Source organism: Neopsephotus bourkii, unplaced genomic scaffold, assembly GCF_033783945.1.
Source record: "Neopsephotus bourkii isolate Nb327-2 ecotype Australia unplaced genomic scaffold, CSIRO-AGI_Nbou_v1 NB_1735, whole genome shotgun sequence".
NCBI classification, from domain to species: Eukaryota; Metazoa; Chordata; class Aves; order Psittaciformes; family Psittacidae; genus Neopsephotus; species Neopsephotus bourkii.
In genome coordinates, this window is record NW_026902209.1 from 139,836 (window position 1) to 159,555 (window position 19,720).

Sequence of the window (19,720 nt, forward strand, 5' to 3'; positions counted from 1 at the left end):
AAACTTCCTTTTTTTGTTCTTTACATTGTTTTGTTTACACTTAACTGTTTATCAGATATCGTGGACCCCTACAATGAAGGAAGAGAAGCAGGTAATCTATAATAAATCATATTTTCCCCACAAACTACTCATGGAATTTAGGAATTTTTGTAACAGAAAATGAAGTCATGACATCAGGATGCTGACAAAAAAAGCTTAGCTTTTGATCAGCGCAATACTGCTTAGCACTGTTTAGCAAACTGGTAATTTGGTTTTTCTCTCTGTTGACTTAAGTCCTCTCTGAGTCCCTGGGGCAGAATTGGTGGAGCAGTTATGGTGTTTTCAACACTTTACGCTTTCCTCAGGGTATCTAGAATTTTTTGTTTGTGCATTTAAAATCTTTTACCTGTCTACAAATGATCCTTGTCAGTTATAAAAAATACCTTTCAAATGGGAATTACAAGACGGGCTTAAGCTTCAAAAAAACTGAAGTTCTGATGATGGCCTAAAAACCCCGGAATTGTCATTTCAGAATTGCTGAAATTAAGATTAGCATCCTTTGTAGCATGGTAAGCATATAATAATGAAATTTTGTGTTACAGAAGCTTTAAGTCCTTCCCTAAAAATAAAGGAAATCCTAGAAAAATACCATGACCTATTTACACAGCAGTGGGAAGGAGTTATTGGCAGCATACACATTCCAAGGTTTGTAATATTATATCAGCTTTCATGTTTTATCCATGTGTCTTTTTTTTAAATTGTGCCTATACCCAGAAGCTTCAGTCATAAAATCAGGTCACTTTTTCCTGAGGTGATAAATGCATAGGTAACCATTGTCTTTGTCTCAAACATATATTTAGATTTGTAGACTGAATATTTTAGGGATCTGAAAAACCATGCCACAAAGTGACTTAGCCAGATTGGTTGCATCAAAGTTGCTATATATGTAGATAATCCAAGATAATCCAATTTTAACAAAAATTCTACTGGTGCCGTCTTTGATGAATATGATACGTAAGCATAAATGTAATTTCTGGCTTTGTTCATAACTGTTTTTAAATCCCAGTATTAAAACCTGTAGCATCGACAAGCACATTGAGTCAGCTGTGCAGTTCTGGTGTCCTTAACATAAGAAGGACATGGAACTGTTGGAACAAGTCCAGAGGAGGCCACGAGGATGATCAGGGGACTGGAGCACCTCCTGTATGAAGATAGGCTGAGAAAGTTGGGGCTGTTCAGCCTGGAGAAGAGAAGGCTGCGTGGAGACCTCAGAGCAGCTTCCAGTATCTGAAGGGGTCTACAAGGATCCTGGAGAGGGACTCTTTGTCAGAGACTGTAGCGATAGGACAAGGAGAATTGGTTTCAACTAAAACAGGGGAAGTTCAGGTTATATGTAAGGAATAAGTTCTTTACAGTGAGGGTGGTGAGGCACTGGCACAGGTTGCCCAAAGAAGTGGTAGGTGCTGCATCCCTGGCAGTGTTTAAGGCCAGGTTGGAAAGAGCCTTGGGTGACATGGTTTAGTGGGAAGTGTCCCTGCCCATGGTAGAGGGGGGTTGGAACTTGATGATCTTAAGGTCCTTTCCAACCCTAAGTATTCTATGATTCTATTATCATAGCAATAGAAGGATAAAAGGGATCCCAGGAGGTCGAGTCCTGTGTTAACGCAGTCATGACTGGACCTTCCTTTATAAATGCTAGTTTAATCAGTCTTTTGAAAGCTCTACTGAAGTAAAATCATTCTAGTATTTCTTCATAGCAAAGGTTGTTACCTACTATCAAATTGCATGGGGTTTGCTGCCAGCAAGCTGATTAGTAGCATCTCTTTTTGAAACCTATTTCTTTCATATCCTGATGGATGCATTCATGAATATTCCCATTGAATGTTAGGCTAAATGCTGTTATTTCAAAGCCATAGAACTGGGGGGTTTAAGGAGACTCTAGTATTTATCAAAACATACACTGTGCCTCTTGTTTACTATGAGATGTTAGTAAGTATGCCTCTGCATTAAAATAATCGTTACTAATAATCTATATGAGTTATTGCACTTTCCATAGAATTCTGCAGTCTTTTCTGTCTCCTTGCTTTGCATGCTGACTTTTCTTATTAATATTTCTGGATTAAATAATGGTGAAGTGTTTGTTCTGGATAATTTCTGAAAAATACTCTTGTACAATAGTTCTGCAAAAGTAGCTTCCTTTCTTTCTTCTTTCTTTCAGCCAAGCTGAATGGGAGCAGCTGCTGACAAACTGCAGTGCATTTCTGTTCTATGGAATGGAGAGATTCATGTCTCACATTTTACTCAACAGACTGGTTGCTATGAATATCCCAAGTAAGATAAGCAAACTTAAAAATATTTCCTAATTGCACCACCTTTTGTTCCCAGTTGGGTTTATTTCATACTGTATCATTATCATGGTATTGATGTTGGCATTTAAGGGCTTTTTTCAAGATCCAGGGTTTTAATCCAGAAAACCCTGCATTTTGTAGATTGTATTCTCTTGCACAGCTTGCTTGTTATCCCACACAAGTCAGTTTAGTCCTTCTGCACTTCCACATGTTAGAATTTAAGTGGCAAAAATTGAGTCATTACCTAATGGTTTTCCCATTTCTGTTCTCCTTTTCTGTTAAATTTAATTTTTGGCAACGAACTGTTTTTTACTGTGAAGAGCAACCTCTGCAGTACGCCTTCAACAAAATTCCTCAGTCTCCACCCAGGCAAAGCAGAATTGTCTGTCAATACTGGGTTAATACTGAATGATTACTCTGTTATTATGGAGCAGTTGTAGACTCTGAGAAGGGTGGTTGTTTTTTATTTTCTCTGCTTCACAACTATTTAGTCTTTCTGGTGTTGTAGCATAATGCTTAGATTCAGGACTGGTTTTTTTTATTCACAATCTTCCTTTCTGCTCCTGTTCCCCTTACATGTCTGGAGGAAGCTCAACTTTGGAGTTGTGCTGAATTTGTCAGGCTAGCTGAATTGCTGTATTGCTATATTGTGTTGAGATGTAAAATGGAGGAGGACAATACACATCACATTGTGAAGCCCTGCAAAGCAACAGGAAGGTTCATCAGAAAGCATTGATGTTTCAAAGTGATTTAAACATGTATATGTAAATATACTTATTTACTGGAAATCAATAAGAAATAAGTCTTCTTACATATATTGGTCACTCCTTAATTTGAAGGTTCAGGTGTCTGTAGACCAGATAATTACAGATCTCACAACTTTTGGAACATTCCTGAGCTCCTTGTTAATCCTCACCTTGTGCCCTGCTCTTAAAATATGCCAGAATTGATTTTCCAGTGCATCTTATTCCCTTTAATGGAGAATTAACTAATTTGAAATTAATTTATTTTAGTTCTCAAAGGATTGTTTTGTTTTCTGACTACCTACACAGCTTCACTTGTTAGCTGATAAAGTTACTGTTGTCTTGCAGGCTGAGTTTGAATCTATTGTAGAGCCAATCTTTATGTTAAAAGTACTTTTATTAATAACAGTGAACCATGTCTGAGGTTTCTGAGGGTCTACCCTGGACCCAATGTTATTAAGTATTGTTGTTGGTCATTTACATGATGAAATAGAATGTAACATTGCTGAATCAGGATATGAGGAGAGTGAGGTGGCTCAGCAGCTCCTGAAATGCAGGATTAGAATGTAAATAACCTTATTTTATGGTGATAATTAGCAGGGGGTAATTCAGGAAAGGCTGGAGGGAGGTGTTACGCTTAAGCAGAAATAATCCGTTAAACATGAATAAATTAGGGGATTGCTGCTTAAGGGGCAGAATTACAGAATAGAGTCGAGAGATGTATCACAAATTAAACATCATATTGCTAGGGAAAAATAAACCAAACCCTAAACTCTGTATAGGGTTAACTATAAAGGAGTATCATTTTCAAGATATATGAAATTATCCCCCCCTCTACTTAGTTTCACAAAGTTGTCAACTGGAGAAGAATATTGTCCAAATAGAATAAGTTAACGGTGGAAGACTTTAAGAATGATTAGAAGTCTATGCCACAGATTAGCATGCATCATTTTATTAATAAATATGTATGTGCGGTCATATGTATATATACATATAAAACATACTTTAGGAAGAAAGATTAACATATTGAGGGGAGACATGGTAATAGTTCTTAAGTATGTAAAAGGCTTTCCAAGCAGAAAGGTAATTTGCTTCTCATCTGCTTAGGTTAGGAGAATAAGTAACAGGTCTAAGCTTCAGCAAATCAGTAGGGAAAGCTTTTAATTCTAAGAGTATTCTAAGTTATTTCACTGGTGGCTTTTAAGGAAAATAAGGAATGCTTGAGGTGTTACTTGGTCCTAACTTCCATAAAGGAGCTACGATGGATAACATTTCCATACCTCCATACTATAACCTCTAACAAGATTTTATAACTACAGGGTTCAGTTATATAGGACATTAGCCTGTAATAAGGACTTCATTATTAATTGTACTAAGGTGGCATAGGAAAGCAATCTGCAGAACAATGTGGAAAAGTGTATTAAAGCTACATCAAGTAATATTAGGATTACTTTATTAGTGTTATTTTATGTAATAATTGACAATTTTGGCTGAAATATATAAATTTTATATTGTTTAGGCTGTGTCTAAGAAAGTCATTAACTTATGAAAGGTCTGATTTACTTATATTGATTATGCTGGGCATTATTATTAGTGCAAATACCACTGCTATAGCATACTATTTTTTCCAGAATGCCATTTGATGATACTTCTAGATCTGGTGCGATCCAAGAAAAGTCATCAAAGAATTACAAACTCTGATATCCACAAAAGGTAGAATAAAGTTTATTTCTGTAAAGCTCACAACAAGGCAGGTTATTTTTATTGCAAAGGAAAGTTAAAATTATAAATTGCAAATTTTTTCATTTACTTCTCCAAGGAGAAGCGCTTATATCTTCACCTCTCTAAAAATGCTGTTTAATCAATGCAACAATGTGTGAGTTAAAATTATTTTTGTGCAGAATACATTATACACACCTCTACAGATGTAATTATGCAGGTCTCCGAGTGTTTAAACAACCTCCTGGTGGTTTACTTTTTAATACTTTTTACTAATACTTTTTACTTTTCCACCTTCCCCAAACAGCCATTTCCTAGACCAAAACAAAATACAATTCCTTCAACTAGTCCAGAGCAGTAACATGACAGGGACAATCACATGGTGAAACCGCATCATGAAAAGATGTAGGTGGAAGTTGCCTAATTTTTTTGTATTAAATTTAATGTGCTGTATGAATATTTGAAAAAGCTTTATGCTCAGCATACAAGAAAATGCAGTCCATCGTGCCCTTTCCCCTTCTATTAAAAAGCATTGTACATTTAGTTACATTTTTTAATATATTACTTCCATTTTTAGTTTAGTGATCTCAGACTTTTTTTCTTTAGTTGTCTACGTATTGCGATAGAGAGACCAACGGAGTCAGCCATGCTTCTAAGCCTTACTGGTGTTCGTTCTATAATAGCCAACCAGTGGTACACTACCTTGCAAGAGAATGCAGAAAGGCTAGAGATATTGTCTGAGAGTAAGTATTTGTATTCGGCTTCATTTGCAGGTATATTATTTCCGACATTTGTATGCATGCACTCATGGAGCATGTGTATCTACTCATCTCCTATCTCTCCTCTTCCTTTGCCCCTCACCAAATTTTGTCTGGAGTTTCTGTAGGAGGTAATCTGCCTGCATGAGCCACCATGTTCTTGACAGGTTGATCTTTCAAACAGAACAGTAACCTACTTGAATAGTTTTAGTGGGGAATTTGTTTGTGGTCGTATGGTAAGAATAGGATTTCTACGGTGAGAAGCAGTGCCCTAGGACTTTGCACCCTGGAGTTACATAAACTATGGGGAAAACAAAAGCTACAGATAACTTACATCTTCAGAGATAGATAATGAAACAGGATACCTTTACAGATTTAGTGAAGTTTTAAATGTAGAGACACCAGGCTCTATGGTTTGTATTTTCTTGTCTTCAAAATGTTAATTGGATACTCACAGAAGCTATCAATTATTTTTTTTCCAGATTTGTTGAGCATTGCTAGAACAACTGGGCAGACAGTCCATAGCCTTCAAACGAGGAAGATTAACAGAGAAAGAGATTCCATTGAAAGTAAGAATTAACAGACTTCGTAGAGAAGACTGCCTGTGCATCTTAACTAGATCTATGGGTAGTTCAGTGATACAGATGAAATCTTTCGGATGAGCTGTGACAATCTTTCCTGACACATCTTACAGGAATTGTGGCTGGGAAGACGACTGATACAATATTATAATTGGAGTCTCTGTATTTACATATATAAAATTTGGAAGGAGTCTTTGTCATAGCTGACCAAAAGCTAAAATTTACACTCCGCTAAAATGTTATAAAATGAAGTAGTGTGACTGAAAAGTTATCAGGAGCATGACATGAAGAATATAAATGGTATGGATTATAGACTGCAAAAAGATCCGTTGAATCTGCAATGACTAGGCAGTCTGCATTGTAAAGGGCACACTATATATATGAAATTCCACCTGGCATGCTGTTGGAGAGGGGAGAAGGATTTTTGAATAAAACAACTTGTAATATATTGTTTATAAAATTATGTAGCTATTTTTCATTGTATGGGACTTACCTCTTAAGGGTAAATGCAATAAATTTTAGTTATAACTTACACTGCCATAGAATTGAAGAGGGAGAGAGCTCAAGTCAGAAATGTTGCTTAGTTTTATGGTTTGGGTTGGTTTGGTTGTTTTTTTTAAGAAAATGCTTGTTGGATATAGTGGCAGTTATTAATATTACAAAAAAATGTAAGAGAGCCACAAATATTAGCGAAAGAGAAGATGTGATAAATCACTGCAGTTGTATTCAGAAATAATGTTTTTTTAAATATTTTTATAGTGGAAGTGGATTCTCACAGATCCCCTAGAGACAAAGCAGAAGATCAGACCACTTCCTCAAGTCTTCCTGCAACTCATCCATCCTTTTTCAATTGTGTGCTATATGGTTTACCCAATATAATTATTACGTAATTTGTGTCAGACTTTTCTTTCTGGGAATGCCACTTCACTCTGCACAGGGCAAAATTAGCATTTAAAGGTGTAGTAGATGCTTTATTCTATATGGCCTAAGGAGAGGTGAGCTTAAAATAAGAAAAGTACATTTTGCTGATAGACTGATTTAAATTTTGGATGTAAACAGTTTGATATTAGAAAAATTGTCAGAAAAATATAAAATACATAGATTTGAGAGATTTCAGTTAGTACTCTGAACTCAATGAATTCCTAGGAGAATTTGGTGAGTACCAACACATCTTAAAGGAAATTAGGCAGGTATTTTTGGGCACTGATGCATGAATGGAATTGAAATGTATTGTTGTCAGTACTTTCATTTGCAAAAACTTTTCCTTGATGTATTTTGTTCTTACATGAAAGATTTAACAGGAGCACAGCTTGAAAATGTGCCAACTAACATTATCTTACTTGAATTGATTTTTAACTTCTTACATAGTGGTAGTTGCAGGTTAATTAGAAAACAATGTCATATTAAATAATATGTTTAATAAGTTTCACCTTCTTTATTTTCCTGTAGTTTTCCTGAATAACATATGAAAATTTATTACCTTATTCCAAAATCCCAAATAAGGTTATTACTTGTATGGATTTTGTAACATGCTCTGTTAATCAACAATGCACTTTTAAAATACATACTTTAAAGCTGTATTTGTAATGGTAACAGTAGAAATAGAAGTAAAATAACTGGGCATTTGTGGAAAATATGAAGCTATGATCACTATTGCAATGAAAACCATTTTAAGAGTCTCCTCTTCCCCCCCCCCCAATAAAATGGTAATGTCTGTTTCCTGTGATACACTTTTTTTGTGTGCCTGATAGATCATTAAAATGGCACTGAAAAGACACTGTTCTTGGCTACCTGCTGTGCTATAGTTAATTAAAACCTGGTAAGATTTATAGGCCTATATAGACCATAATTACAAAATCATGACATGCAAAATACTTTCTTTTATTCACACAGTAGAATAAGAATTTTGTGCTTCATTCCCCCGTGCTTTTACAATTTAATTAGATAACCTTATATGAACTGCTCTGTCAAACTGTGTTCCATAACATGCATTATTTTTATTCCCTTTATATGTCATTTTCTTCTTTGTTTAGACATAGGGGATACATATTTTTTTATGGCATGTGTCTGGGCATTGAGTAACAATACAAATTAAGTAAAGAAGGGATCCTAGACTGTACTTAAGTTATCCAGCCTGAAAATTAAGGATTAAGTGTAAGATATTTTCAAGTCCGGAACTTGTCACGTTTCACCAGATGCTGGCATGAGTCCCTTTCCCCACATTCTCACATTTATTTGTTTGTTTCTGTTTAGATATTCCCAGGTACCTTTTCACTACATCACTGTTACACAGCTACATTTTTAAATTCTCAGGCATGGTGTTTGGAAACCTCAAGTATTTCTGAGTTTGTGGAAGCAATTTCTCTTGAATGAAGCAAATGTCCACTATATTGTTAATGTTTTAATTATTTCCTAGGTTAGTTTCCACATTATTCTCCAACACATTGATTGCTGTGAAACTGTATTTCTTTGCTGTTCATCACTTTTCTTACCTGGAATGACATCTTTCTAGTGCTGTCTCTTCTTCTGTAATGTGAAAGGCTTTAAAAAACAGCATATTCAAGAGGAATCATGAAGCCTTGTCTGCCTTGCTATGTGACAGTTTTCACTAGTTTGTACTAACTTCCATCTTCTTGAAATAAGAGATTTCAAAAATAGTCAAGTCAGAAAAGTTTTGTGCTTTAGAAATTATAGTGGTGTATAATGAGAACAATCCAGGATAAAAACTGCAAGATTGTAAAGGTTAGAAAAACCATTGATACCCAGGTACAGTGGGCTTATTCAGTAGTTTGCTACTGTGCTTTTATTTCTGAAACTGATGGAAATAACTTACTTAATCTACAAAAGTGTTTTTTTTCCAAAAATATTCCCATTTGTATTAGATACTTTAGCCCTAAGTACATTGCAACAACCTCTGTCAGAAAGATGAATGAGTATGACTAAAAATTTCTTTGCAGTCTGACAGCACTACTTGATGAGAAAGCATTGATAAGGAGTTATGGCCTTATCCAGGAAACTTTAGACCTGCAAGCTTTACTTGTTGCAACTAAGATACTGGAAACACTAATCCGAGAAACTGTGGTAGAATACCTGCAAATAGGCAATGTATACTGGGTAGGTATAATAAAAGTGGATGGCATGCATAATTACGTATGTCTGATTGGCATTTCTGAGGCAATAAAAAAATAAGTGACTTAGGGCCATGAAATGTGGTCATAACCATATTGCCTGGGGTATTAGGAGAGTATTCTCTATATTACTGTGCTAAATACCACTCAGTAAAATCATTAATAGGAGTAGGACTACATGAGTAGATGATAAACTATACTTTAGGTGACAGTGGATATGCATTCTGTGACATAAGAAGACATCTAGTTCATTTCTTCAGGAATTAGTACCAGAAATAATATCTTCTTTTCCATTACATGTTTGTAGCGATGAGCAGTGTCGTGATCATACAAATGTAAAGAGTCACTTCAGGAAAAGATATGTAGTAGAATTTGGAATGATTTCAAAAAAAAGAGGGGCATGGAAGAATTAATATATTTTATATTTCTTTAAAATTTACAATGACAATTTAATAAAGGAGAAGAGCCTGCTGCTTAGACAGAGAAAGGATACAGCAGCTCAGGTGATGTAGTTTTAGAGTTCAGTATGTTTATCTGTTAAAGACAGTAATTATGAAGGAACTGAACAAAGGAAGATTGAGAAGGAATACTGCAGAAAAATTGTGTTTCAGAACCTGATTTGAATAAAGAAATTAAAGCTTTTTTTTTTTCCTGATATTCCTCAGATTGTGATTGAAAGTTTAGGCAGTAGGGCTCCTCTGTGAGCAAGACATGAGTTTTAATTAGGAAACATAACCAGACCCCACTTAGTTAATGATAAATGCACTGTAATATGCCTAATGAGTCTCTGCATTTAAAAAGCATCTTTGTGACACACACAAACATTTTCCACAATTTAGAAGTTTTTGCAGAAATGTAATAGTTCTCACTTAAGAATTTTAAGGTGTAACAACTCTGTTCCAAGAAATGGTACATGACAGACAGATAGATAGTTCAGAGCTTATTCATAGACCAAATTGAAATGTTTCCATTTATTGTTGAGTCATTTGGCTATCAGCTGGGAATTATAAGGCAGCACCCACTCATGCGGGGTCTAGAATTAGGAGAGAGAGAAAAATAGGAAGTTTCTCAAATGTCTTCTGTGCTAATGGAACGAAAAACATGCCAGATCTCAAACAGACTGCAAAGATCTGCATAAACATTGTGCCTGTTCACGTCGAGGCTTGAAATCAAAACAAAATCAAATTAAAAAAAACCCCAACATTCTCCCCCACCCCCCCCCCAAAAAATACCCAAACCCCCAAAGATGTGAGGTGCTCTTATAGCAAATTATCTGGACTAACAATAGCAAGCTTTCTCCCCACAGAGTGAAGCTATAGATGGTGACAGTCTGTGTGCAGCACAGAAGGAGCAGAGAGGGGTACGTTTATCTCGTAGTGGCCTAATATATGAGACCACCCAAGAGGATCCTTGTCTTAAGGTAAAGGTAAGTGATAGTGTAGTCATATACAAGGTGCCATGCTGAAGGTCTTCCTTAAACACTGAATATGAATTGAATGGACCAAATTTTCTAGCTACAGATACAAAAATGGAATTAAGACTTGATTCATATAAGATTTTGTAGAAAAAAAATACTCCCTAATAACTGCAATGGGAATAATAGTGATGAAATACTGACATGAGTATTTTAAACCCTTCATTAAGTACATACAAATAGCAAATTCAAATAGGCAAGTCCTAGGATTAATATTACATAAATAGAATCACAGAATGGCTTGAGTTGGACCTGTTCTAGCAGGTCCACGTGTTTCTTGTACTAGGGCCTCTGAACTGGATGCAGTACTCCAGCCAGGTCTCGCAAAGAGTGATAAATTCTTTTTATTATGTTAAGCAAGATAATAATAAAAAGATCACTAAATAAAAAATATTTTTCTATTTTTTGGAGGCATACTTTAGAGAATGTTCTCCATTTATTTGACTGTGAGCTCCTAATTTTCGAAGTATTATATATTGTTCAGCAACTTGGAGGAAAAAAATCCTACTAACTAATGACCAAGGAATAAATTACAGTAGATATAGCTTAGGACATATGAGCTCTCTCCTAGAAAGACATTGGCACGAGCCCAAACAACAAGAATAAAAGCTTCTGAAAATATTTCATCTACATGGCACCACATCGTTCCCTTGTACTGTATCCATTCATACAAGAAATATTAAAGAGTTAGTGCTATTCCATGTATCAACGGCTTTAAAATAACTTTCTGAATTATGTCTCAGCAACATAACAAATCACATTATCAATTAGCTTTTATAACAGAAATGACATTTTGTAATATATTTGACCATGAAAAGAATTGGTCAGCTAAAATGTATGTAATCTAAAAAATGTGAGAAGAAAAAAAATCACGGTGAATTTATTGATAATATTCTAGGACAAGAATATAATTTGACTAGGCGGTAGCTGTCCAAGGGAAGTGTGTAGTTCAGAATGCGCTGCAGGGAAGAACTGCAGCAAGTTTGCTACAAAATGATCAAACAAAAAAGAAAAAAAAAAAAACAAAACAAAAAGAAGCTCTGTCATTAGTCTCAGGTGTAACTGCTCTAAAATTCAACTGCCATAAGCCATAATTGCAGGATTTACCCTTGCACCTGCTCCTCTCTCCACAGTTAGGGTAGCTGTTCTCTCAGTAAGTCTTTCAGCCCATTTTACAAAGGGATGTGGTAAAGCAGATGCCAGCACTTAGCAGCTGATGGCTGTGGGTATTTGTAGGCAGGGAAATCAGAGCAGATTTGAGATTGTTGTAAAGATACATACTATTTAAGGCCATTCATCTGAGTTTGAACACTAATTTAATGATGTTACAACCTGCTAAAGACCTCTGCTTTGGCACCCTGTCTGACCTGAAAGCTATCCAGGAATATGATGTCAGAGGGGAGCCAACCACTAATATGAATACAAATCCCTATATGTTGTAAATGAAAGACCAGCTCAATGGCTGTAAAGACACAAGGAAGAACATTTTAAAGCACCTCTCAGGTATTAATTCATGCCTCCAACTGAAGTGTCTTTATGTAGATACAGTAACAGTTACTAGCATGGATTTTCAGAATGTGGTCAAGTTAAAACTGAAGGCACGTTTATGTGCCCTGAAATATTTACCAGACTGGAAGTCCCGAGTCATTACTCAGGTAATGAATGAGTAGATAAAGTATTTCTGTTGCAGAGAGCAGAATGTGGGTGCTCTCTTGCAAACCTAGTAGGTACAGTAGTCACAAAAGTCTTCACTGAAGTATGAGAAGAGAGAAAACAACAAATCACAGGTGTCCAGAGGGTTGCTTAAGTCCTATGGTATGAGGAATAATTTTTGATCCCATTCTCACAAAAGTGCCATATGGTATGCTAACAGTGTTGCTGGTATGTAAAATACCACTTAAAATACTCCCTGAAATCCGAACCTTGTTACCTGTTATTATCTATGTGTATATTTTTAAAGATATAAAAATAAACATTGTAATCAGAGTAGTACATCTACTGTGGAATGTATTCTTCCACTGCTAGGAGAGTGTATGTGTAGTAAGTCAGAGTTCAATACAGTTGAAGCCAACAACATAAAGACACCTTTCAGAAATAAAGACCAATGTCTTAAGCTAAGAAGATACAATAAATAAAAAGGGAAATAGTCTTCAATAATAATAATCTTAAGCCTTAATGTTTTCTGTCACCATCAGCAACTGAAGATGTTGTTAATAGAAATTAGGTACATTTGACTATCTTTCTTAAAATTTTCAAACACAACATCCTTCTCTTTTCACTTAGCTTTTCAGTTTGGTGGTAGTGTCCATTAGTATGGGAAATATTTAGGGAGGTATTTATCACCAAATTACTACTGTAATTTATTTTTCCTTTATTTCATATAATGCTTCAGCTTAACACATGATGGCAGAAGAGGGTGAAAACTGGCAAGGTGAAACTGAAAATGAGATCCTTACAGAGCTCCAGTACTCCCTTCTTACCCGTAACTGAATGTTTGAGACCTTAATGGTCTCATACTACCCGTTTACCGTTGGAAATTATTAGGAGAAGCTAGCTATCCACAAAGAGGATCAGCTTTTCCAGGAATCTCCAAGGGAGCTGCACTAATGAGGAAATAGTGTTTATTTTCTGAACATACATCTGAAAATATTTTTATAATGTTCTGTATTTCCCTCAGTGACTTTATTTTTTAAGGGAAGTAAAGTTACTGTCACAAGATAAGTTTCTTACCAGAATGAACGGTTCAGACCATTTTTGTGGGCTTACTGTACACATATTCAATAATTCAAGAGTTGACATAACTTTTCCTTGCTACAAGTACACTGATATTCAGTAAGAACACTGAAGTAAACTGAATTAGGTCCATTATTGTCTAAAATTTTTTTTTTTTCTTAATTTTGCACAAGGACATCAATTGTGAAAGAATTCCAGAGTAGCTGCACTGCAGGGAGAGTTACAGTAAAAAAACCCCAAAACGTGGGTTTTTCAAACATGCAGCTGGTAATTTCCCTGGACAATCATAAGCTGTGCTGACTTCCTTATGAAAACATTATATATTATGGGTGTTTTACTATCTGGCTGATTAGTGGGTATTAGGTCATACTTACTAATCCTATCGCAGTGCCAGTGTCCACACTGCTATTCTCTGTCATCTTTTTCCGTTTAGTGCCAAGATTTTAAGTGAGAGACCACTGCTCACACTTTGTTTTGAATAGCACAACAAAGGCATGAACATAGTCAGTCAGTAGAGGAAAAGGGTTTCCTATTGTAAGCTGGAAGTGGTAATTTGGAAAACTGCTATTGGATGGCATGGAGAACAATCTCATGAGTACAAAGTGAACTTGATGAGCGGACAGTGACAATGGAATTGCAGATAGAGCTGGAAGAGAATAGGAATGCAGGGAGAAAAAAGTTTGGGATTATTTAGTCTGCTCAGAGCAGATATAATATCATAGAATCGTAGAATGATTTAGGTTGGAAAGGACCTTGAGATCATCGAGTTCCAGCTCCCTGCCATGGTCACACAAGACGATGTCACCCAAGGCTCTGTCCAATCTGGCCTTGACCACCACCAGGGATGGAGCATTCACCACTTCTTTGGGCAACCTCTGCCAGTGCCTCACCATCAGTAAAGAACTTCTTCCTTACATGTAACCTGACTTTCCCCTGTTTCAGTTTTAACCCATTACCCCTTGTCCTATCCCTACAGTCCCTAATGAAGAGTCCCTCTCCGGCATCCTCATAGGCCCCCTTCAGATACTGGAAGCTGCTCTGAGGTCTCCAAGCAGCCTTCTCCAGGCTGAACAGCCCCAACTTTCTCAGCCTGTCTTCATACAGGAGGTGCTCCAGTCCCCTGATCATCCTCGTGGCCTCCTCTGGACTTGTTCCAACAGCTCCATGTCCTTATGTAGAGGACACCAGAACTGTACACAGTACTCCAAAAGGGGTCTCATGAGAGCAGAGTAGAGGGACAGGATCACCTCTTTCCACTTACTTTCAACTACTGAAACAAGGGTTTGCACCACAAGGACCAAAGCCAGTTCCACTGCTGGCACCTGTGTTCACGTAAACAGGGTCCACAATACAGCAAGGCAAGCTAGGAGCTGCTGTTCTGGGTATATTAACCAAGCTACACAGGATCACACAGGGGGTACATCAAGCTGTTCCACTGTAACAGCATACACAGGAAACCAGCTCACAACTGAAACAGAGGCCACTGCAGGGAGATACGCATCTTTTGTGACTTTTAACAGGACTCATTGTGCCATTCATGGAACTAGTCAACTGTCTCCCAACCTAGTTTAGTATCCTGCCCTAGTTCTAGTATTGATGAGGTTGTCTGCCGAAGTTCTCTGCGTTCTTGGAGCAGCCAGTACAGTCTGTTCTACCGATGTGACAGGTACTTATTAATTCCCTGTCACTGCACTGTCAGAGAATTAACTATGAGTTTCTGCTGGAAGAAAAGAACAGATTTCCAAAAATATCTGTAGGCCTGCCACGTCCTCAGAATTTATCTGGACCTGTAAATCTTGAAGTAGCTTACAGAATATAAGTATGAAGTGTGCTGCCCCTGACGTACAGAGATGGCTATCTGTACTCATGTTGTTAATCCTGACAGTGAATAGCAGCTAAATTATGTGTAGCCATAAGCACAATATTGTCATACTATTTAATAAAGGAAAAACTATTTCAGACATGGTCACTGAATCAGGACCCGATGTTACTTAGAAGTCACACTGTTGTCTTCATCACTGACTAATAATTGGTAGAAAGATACAACAAAATATCTGACTCTTGTAGGAGCTCTCACCTACCCAGTCTGTAATATCCACATGGAAATAATGCAATGACAGTTCAGAATGGGTTTCGAGAGAGAAGTGCCATTTTTTCCATGCAGAGTTATTCACATTCAGCACAGTAATACTTCCCAAATTCCCAACCCTGGACGGCCTTCACTGCCTTCGCTAGAGTGCCATGGAATGATTGTTCAAGAAAGAAACGAATTCAGTTTTTCCTGCCTGCATTAGTGGCCTCCTAAAGCATCAGCCTCAATGTCTTAAGAAACGTAAACTGGTGCCCTCATTGTCATATACATACGCATCCAGCCACTACTTTTATGTCTCATGAAAGTAAATGGAAATATTTTTTCCTGACACTTTAGTCTCATTTTGAGCCTTGCTATTGTATTCCATTACACATTCTTGCCTGGTCCCTGTCTCCGAGCTATTCCTGCTGGTGAGCTGTTCCCTGCAACCCAGATACATGAGTCAGATCAAAGTTTAGTTGCTGTTTCTCAGTCTATGCAGTATGTAATCTCCCCAGTTGCCAGCACACAAATATAAAAGCCCTGGATGTCCATGTCCCTACTCCAGTTGCAGGTACTCAAGATTTTTTTCCTACTCACTGGCTACTCACAAGCTTACCTTAGCAAGTGGAAGCTTATTCATGTTCACATATGCCCTCTCTGAACAGAGTGCATACACACAGAGAATATAGTTAGAAGTGAGATTAATTAGAAGGTAGAATAGATTGTGGTTATTAGGTGCAGGTCTCAAGTCAGACATCATACAACATAGCAGCCTGTTTATATGCAATCATCCTCCTTTAGCCTGTTTTCCCTCCATCTCCCTTCACCTGCTGCATCTTGAGCCCACCTATTCCCCAGCATTAGTCTTTCCACTAAACATCCCTTAAGTCTCATCAATTCCCACAAGCACCTTAAACCATCTCATACTAGATTTTGAAACTCCAGAACTGTTTTTCCCTACATCCTATATTCTGTAGGCAATGACCCCCTTCAGTCTGCAGTGCACATGATCAGGGAGTTTCTCTTCTTGACCCATCTCAGTTAAGTTTCATCCCAGGGCAACAACAGGCTGATTGTCCTTTGATAGCCCCAGGAGCAGCCACTTGCTTGACTCCTTACACTGTTCAGGTTACTAGAGTTCCTTCTATGTCACTGTTCATCTGATCCTCAACGGGCCTTTGTGTTTAGGATGGTCAGGCTGTAACCTTAGAACTTAACATCACAGGTGAGTGCTTTCTCCTGCAGTGCTGCTCAAGACCAAAGACTTGTACAGGTGCACATGGATAAAGATTTGCTGGAGTGGTGTGGGAACAGACTTCTTCAGCTGAGGAAGACCATGCCATGCAGATATATTGCCAGTATGCTTTGCCTATTATGTGTCTGTTGTAACAAAAGGTGAACAGCTTAACCAGGTACTCAATTTTTATCATGTATGGAACAGAAACTGTTTTCAGCTTTTAAGTGTTAACAGCATGGCTGTTATCTTTTAATTACATGTGGTTTGTGTGGACACCAGGTGGTTGAGAGGTATTTCATCTGTAGGGACTTGTACATTCCTGTGTATTCCATGACAGGGTGCATGGATTGTACTGCAGAAAATGCAACTGGGTGCACGCATTGTACGTGCAGAAAAAGGGAAGTCCACAGTCACCAACTTCCAAAATGGCATGGAAGCCAACACTGAGGCATTTGTAACCAGATATCTCTGTCAGGTTGTCTTTCTGGCACAAAAGTATGTGTTCTATTTCCTGGTACAGGCAGAGACAGAATTTAAGCAGCACTATTCATCTGAGTCAGAGAGATGTTAATTTTGCTGTTTTGGTATCATCACAAGTGTACAATGGAGCAGTGCCTACGTTTAATACCAGCATACTGGCTTCTGTGCTATTTTTTATAGCTATTTTTTCTACTCCAACAGATTTCATTAGTATTTGTCCTGAATGACATTGACTTTTATTCCATCTTAAACACCTATTTAGCATTTTTTGGTTATTCGTATTGCAAGTACTGACATTAGAAACCTAAATGGTAAGTATATTGAAATAAATTTGCACTGGAGTTCTACCAGCCTTTCTGCTTCTTCGTCAGTATGATTCAAGGGACGTGGCCTACACCCGTACTCAATCAAACAGGGCTATGTTGGCCAATATAATCTAATTGTTTGACATTTTTATAGCAATTCATTGAGACTAAAGAGAGATGACTACATTAATATCTTGATGCAGTTAGATAATAGCTGAGCTAAAACTGATGTGCCAAATTACTGAAAGGCTCTTAAATTCTCTTAGAGATTTTAACTCTTTGTGACAAAGAAAAGGAAAGAGGCTTCAATATAAATGCAATAACGAGAAAGAATAGTACAATTTATAATACAAAGTATTATAATAAAGAACATTATCATAAATTTTCTAAGAATCTTCACTAATCATTTACAAATTGTATTTCTCAATAATTGAGATGAGAAATATTGTTAATGTTCATGACTCTGTTTTGTTGGATAATCATTTTCACTGAGGTCAAACTTAAACAGAAAAGGTTTTAGCCAATGAATATGTATTTTTTCCTCTATCTAGACTGTGAATAAATTTGCCCTGCATACATCTGTGGTATGGCATTCTCATCCTCAATACAAGTGATTGAAATATTGGTAGAGGAACATCATGGATACTTCAAGCATATGTGAATGCTGGATCTGCTTAGGCTTAGACAAGTTGCCTCATCTCGCTGCAGGATCCCATTAAAATCGTCTCCATTTTGTAAGCGGATTTCTTGTGAGAAAAGGTGTCCTCTGAGTGGGGTTGCAGATCTACAGGTAAGAGCAAGCTGAAGGAGAACAGGAGAATTGTTTTGCTTTGGGGTTTTGGTCTGAGCCTGAAGAAGTGGTGACTGAAAGAAAAAGCAGGAAACAAAGGTAAGCAGGAATTAGTATTGCAGCTAAAGCCAGGAATGCAGAGAAATGTGTTTATCAAACTTGATTTGATTGCTAAGCTGCCTTTTTGCTTTCAGAGCCCTTGGCAACAGAAACTCAGTTTAGAAGGAACAAAATCTGCATATTAGGATATTTGTATCTTCACAAAGCAGTAGTGAATCCCTGGAGAAATGGCATTGTCTGTTTCTAGAGTAAGAATCATTCTGGAGTAAGACACCATTCAGTGACTAAGCCCTCACCTTCTTCCTTGCCAGCGGGTGGGTGAGATTAGTTGATCTTATGACATTTTAAAATGTACTCTTCCTCTAGATGTGAGGCTATGGAAAATAGCCTGGATGATCTGTTCTTAAACCTCAGCATTTTATCTCTTACTGAAATAATTGATTTTGAAAGCTTTCTTTCCCTTCCCCATGACAGAGCTCAGCCATGACCTCAGGTTTGTGGCTCAGAAGTATACAGCCCCAAGAAGAGATTTGATTTAATTTTTCCCCAAAAAGAAAATGCTGGTACAACTAGAAATGCAGAGCAGCTGTGGTGGACCACTGCAGAAGACATAGTAGCTAGGAGATAGTAATTTCAGCTAGAATCTAGGCAGAGTTTAACCACAGGCTTTGGCTGTAGAGAACCCATATGTTATCATGAGTGACCTGCTATAGAAGCTAAGCACATTTTGTGACATTTTGTATGCACCACACTTATCAATCTTATCTGTATGTGCTGTTTGTAGGAGCTCTCACTGGGGTTCCCAACATCAGAAGGGTCCTCAAATTGCAATTAAATTTTCCATAATTTCCATTTTCTACTCAATAAACCATTTAGCTTGCCTAGAGTGTCAGTGCCTTTCTTACCATTACCCCAAAGGAACCAGCATCACCTCCTAACACAACAGTAGCTCTCAAGGCAACCACAATTTATATTTTTTAAAAAAAGCTATTTCCATTGTAAACAAGTAAATGGGTGGATTATTGCTGATACTTTTAAGCAAAAAAGTAATTATCCCCCAATGTCATGGACGATTTATAGGAAGGTCAGTTACTTTATCTGGGTTACATCTTTAAAACGTAATAAATGATTGCAAGCAGAAGAATGGAGTAGTGTTACACTGGTGATTTTGGAAACTGTAAATAATGCTATAAAACAGAGAGAAGGGGTGTGATTTCTTGGCATGCTTTTTGTGGCAAAACAAACATTCAAGGACACAAGAGGCTGTTTATTAGTTCACAACCAAGTGTGAGCAGATTGACTTTGGCAGCA

General features: G+C 37.2%; 1 protein-coding gene across 1 annotated transcript in view; it reads left to right on the forward strand.

Moving 5' to 3' along the window:
• The window catches only part of CFAP46 (cilia and flagella associated protein 46), a 75,302-nt gene extending 67,448 nt beyond the window's left edge, over positions 1 to 7,854 (forward strand). The window contains exons 50-56 of the mRNA XM_061376770.1: positions 56 to 91; positions 582 to 684; positions 2,198 to 2,310; positions 4,702 to 4,783; positions 5,396 to 5,532; positions 6,030 to 6,116; positions 6,888 to 7,854. Of these exons, the coding sequence (XP_061232754.1) occupies positions 56 to 91; positions 582 to 684; positions 2,198 to 2,310; positions 4,702 to 4,783; positions 5,396 to 5,532; positions 6,030 to 6,116; positions 6,888 to 7,018 (689 nt within the window). The 3' untranslated portion in view covers positions 7,019 to 7,854. The remainder of the gene's footprint in view (positions 1 to 55; positions 92 to 581; positions 685 to 2,197; positions 2,311 to 4,701; positions 4,784 to 5,395; positions 5,533 to 6,029; positions 6,117 to 6,887) is intronic.
• The last annotated feature ends 11,866 nt before the right edge of the window (positions 7,855 to 19,720 follow it).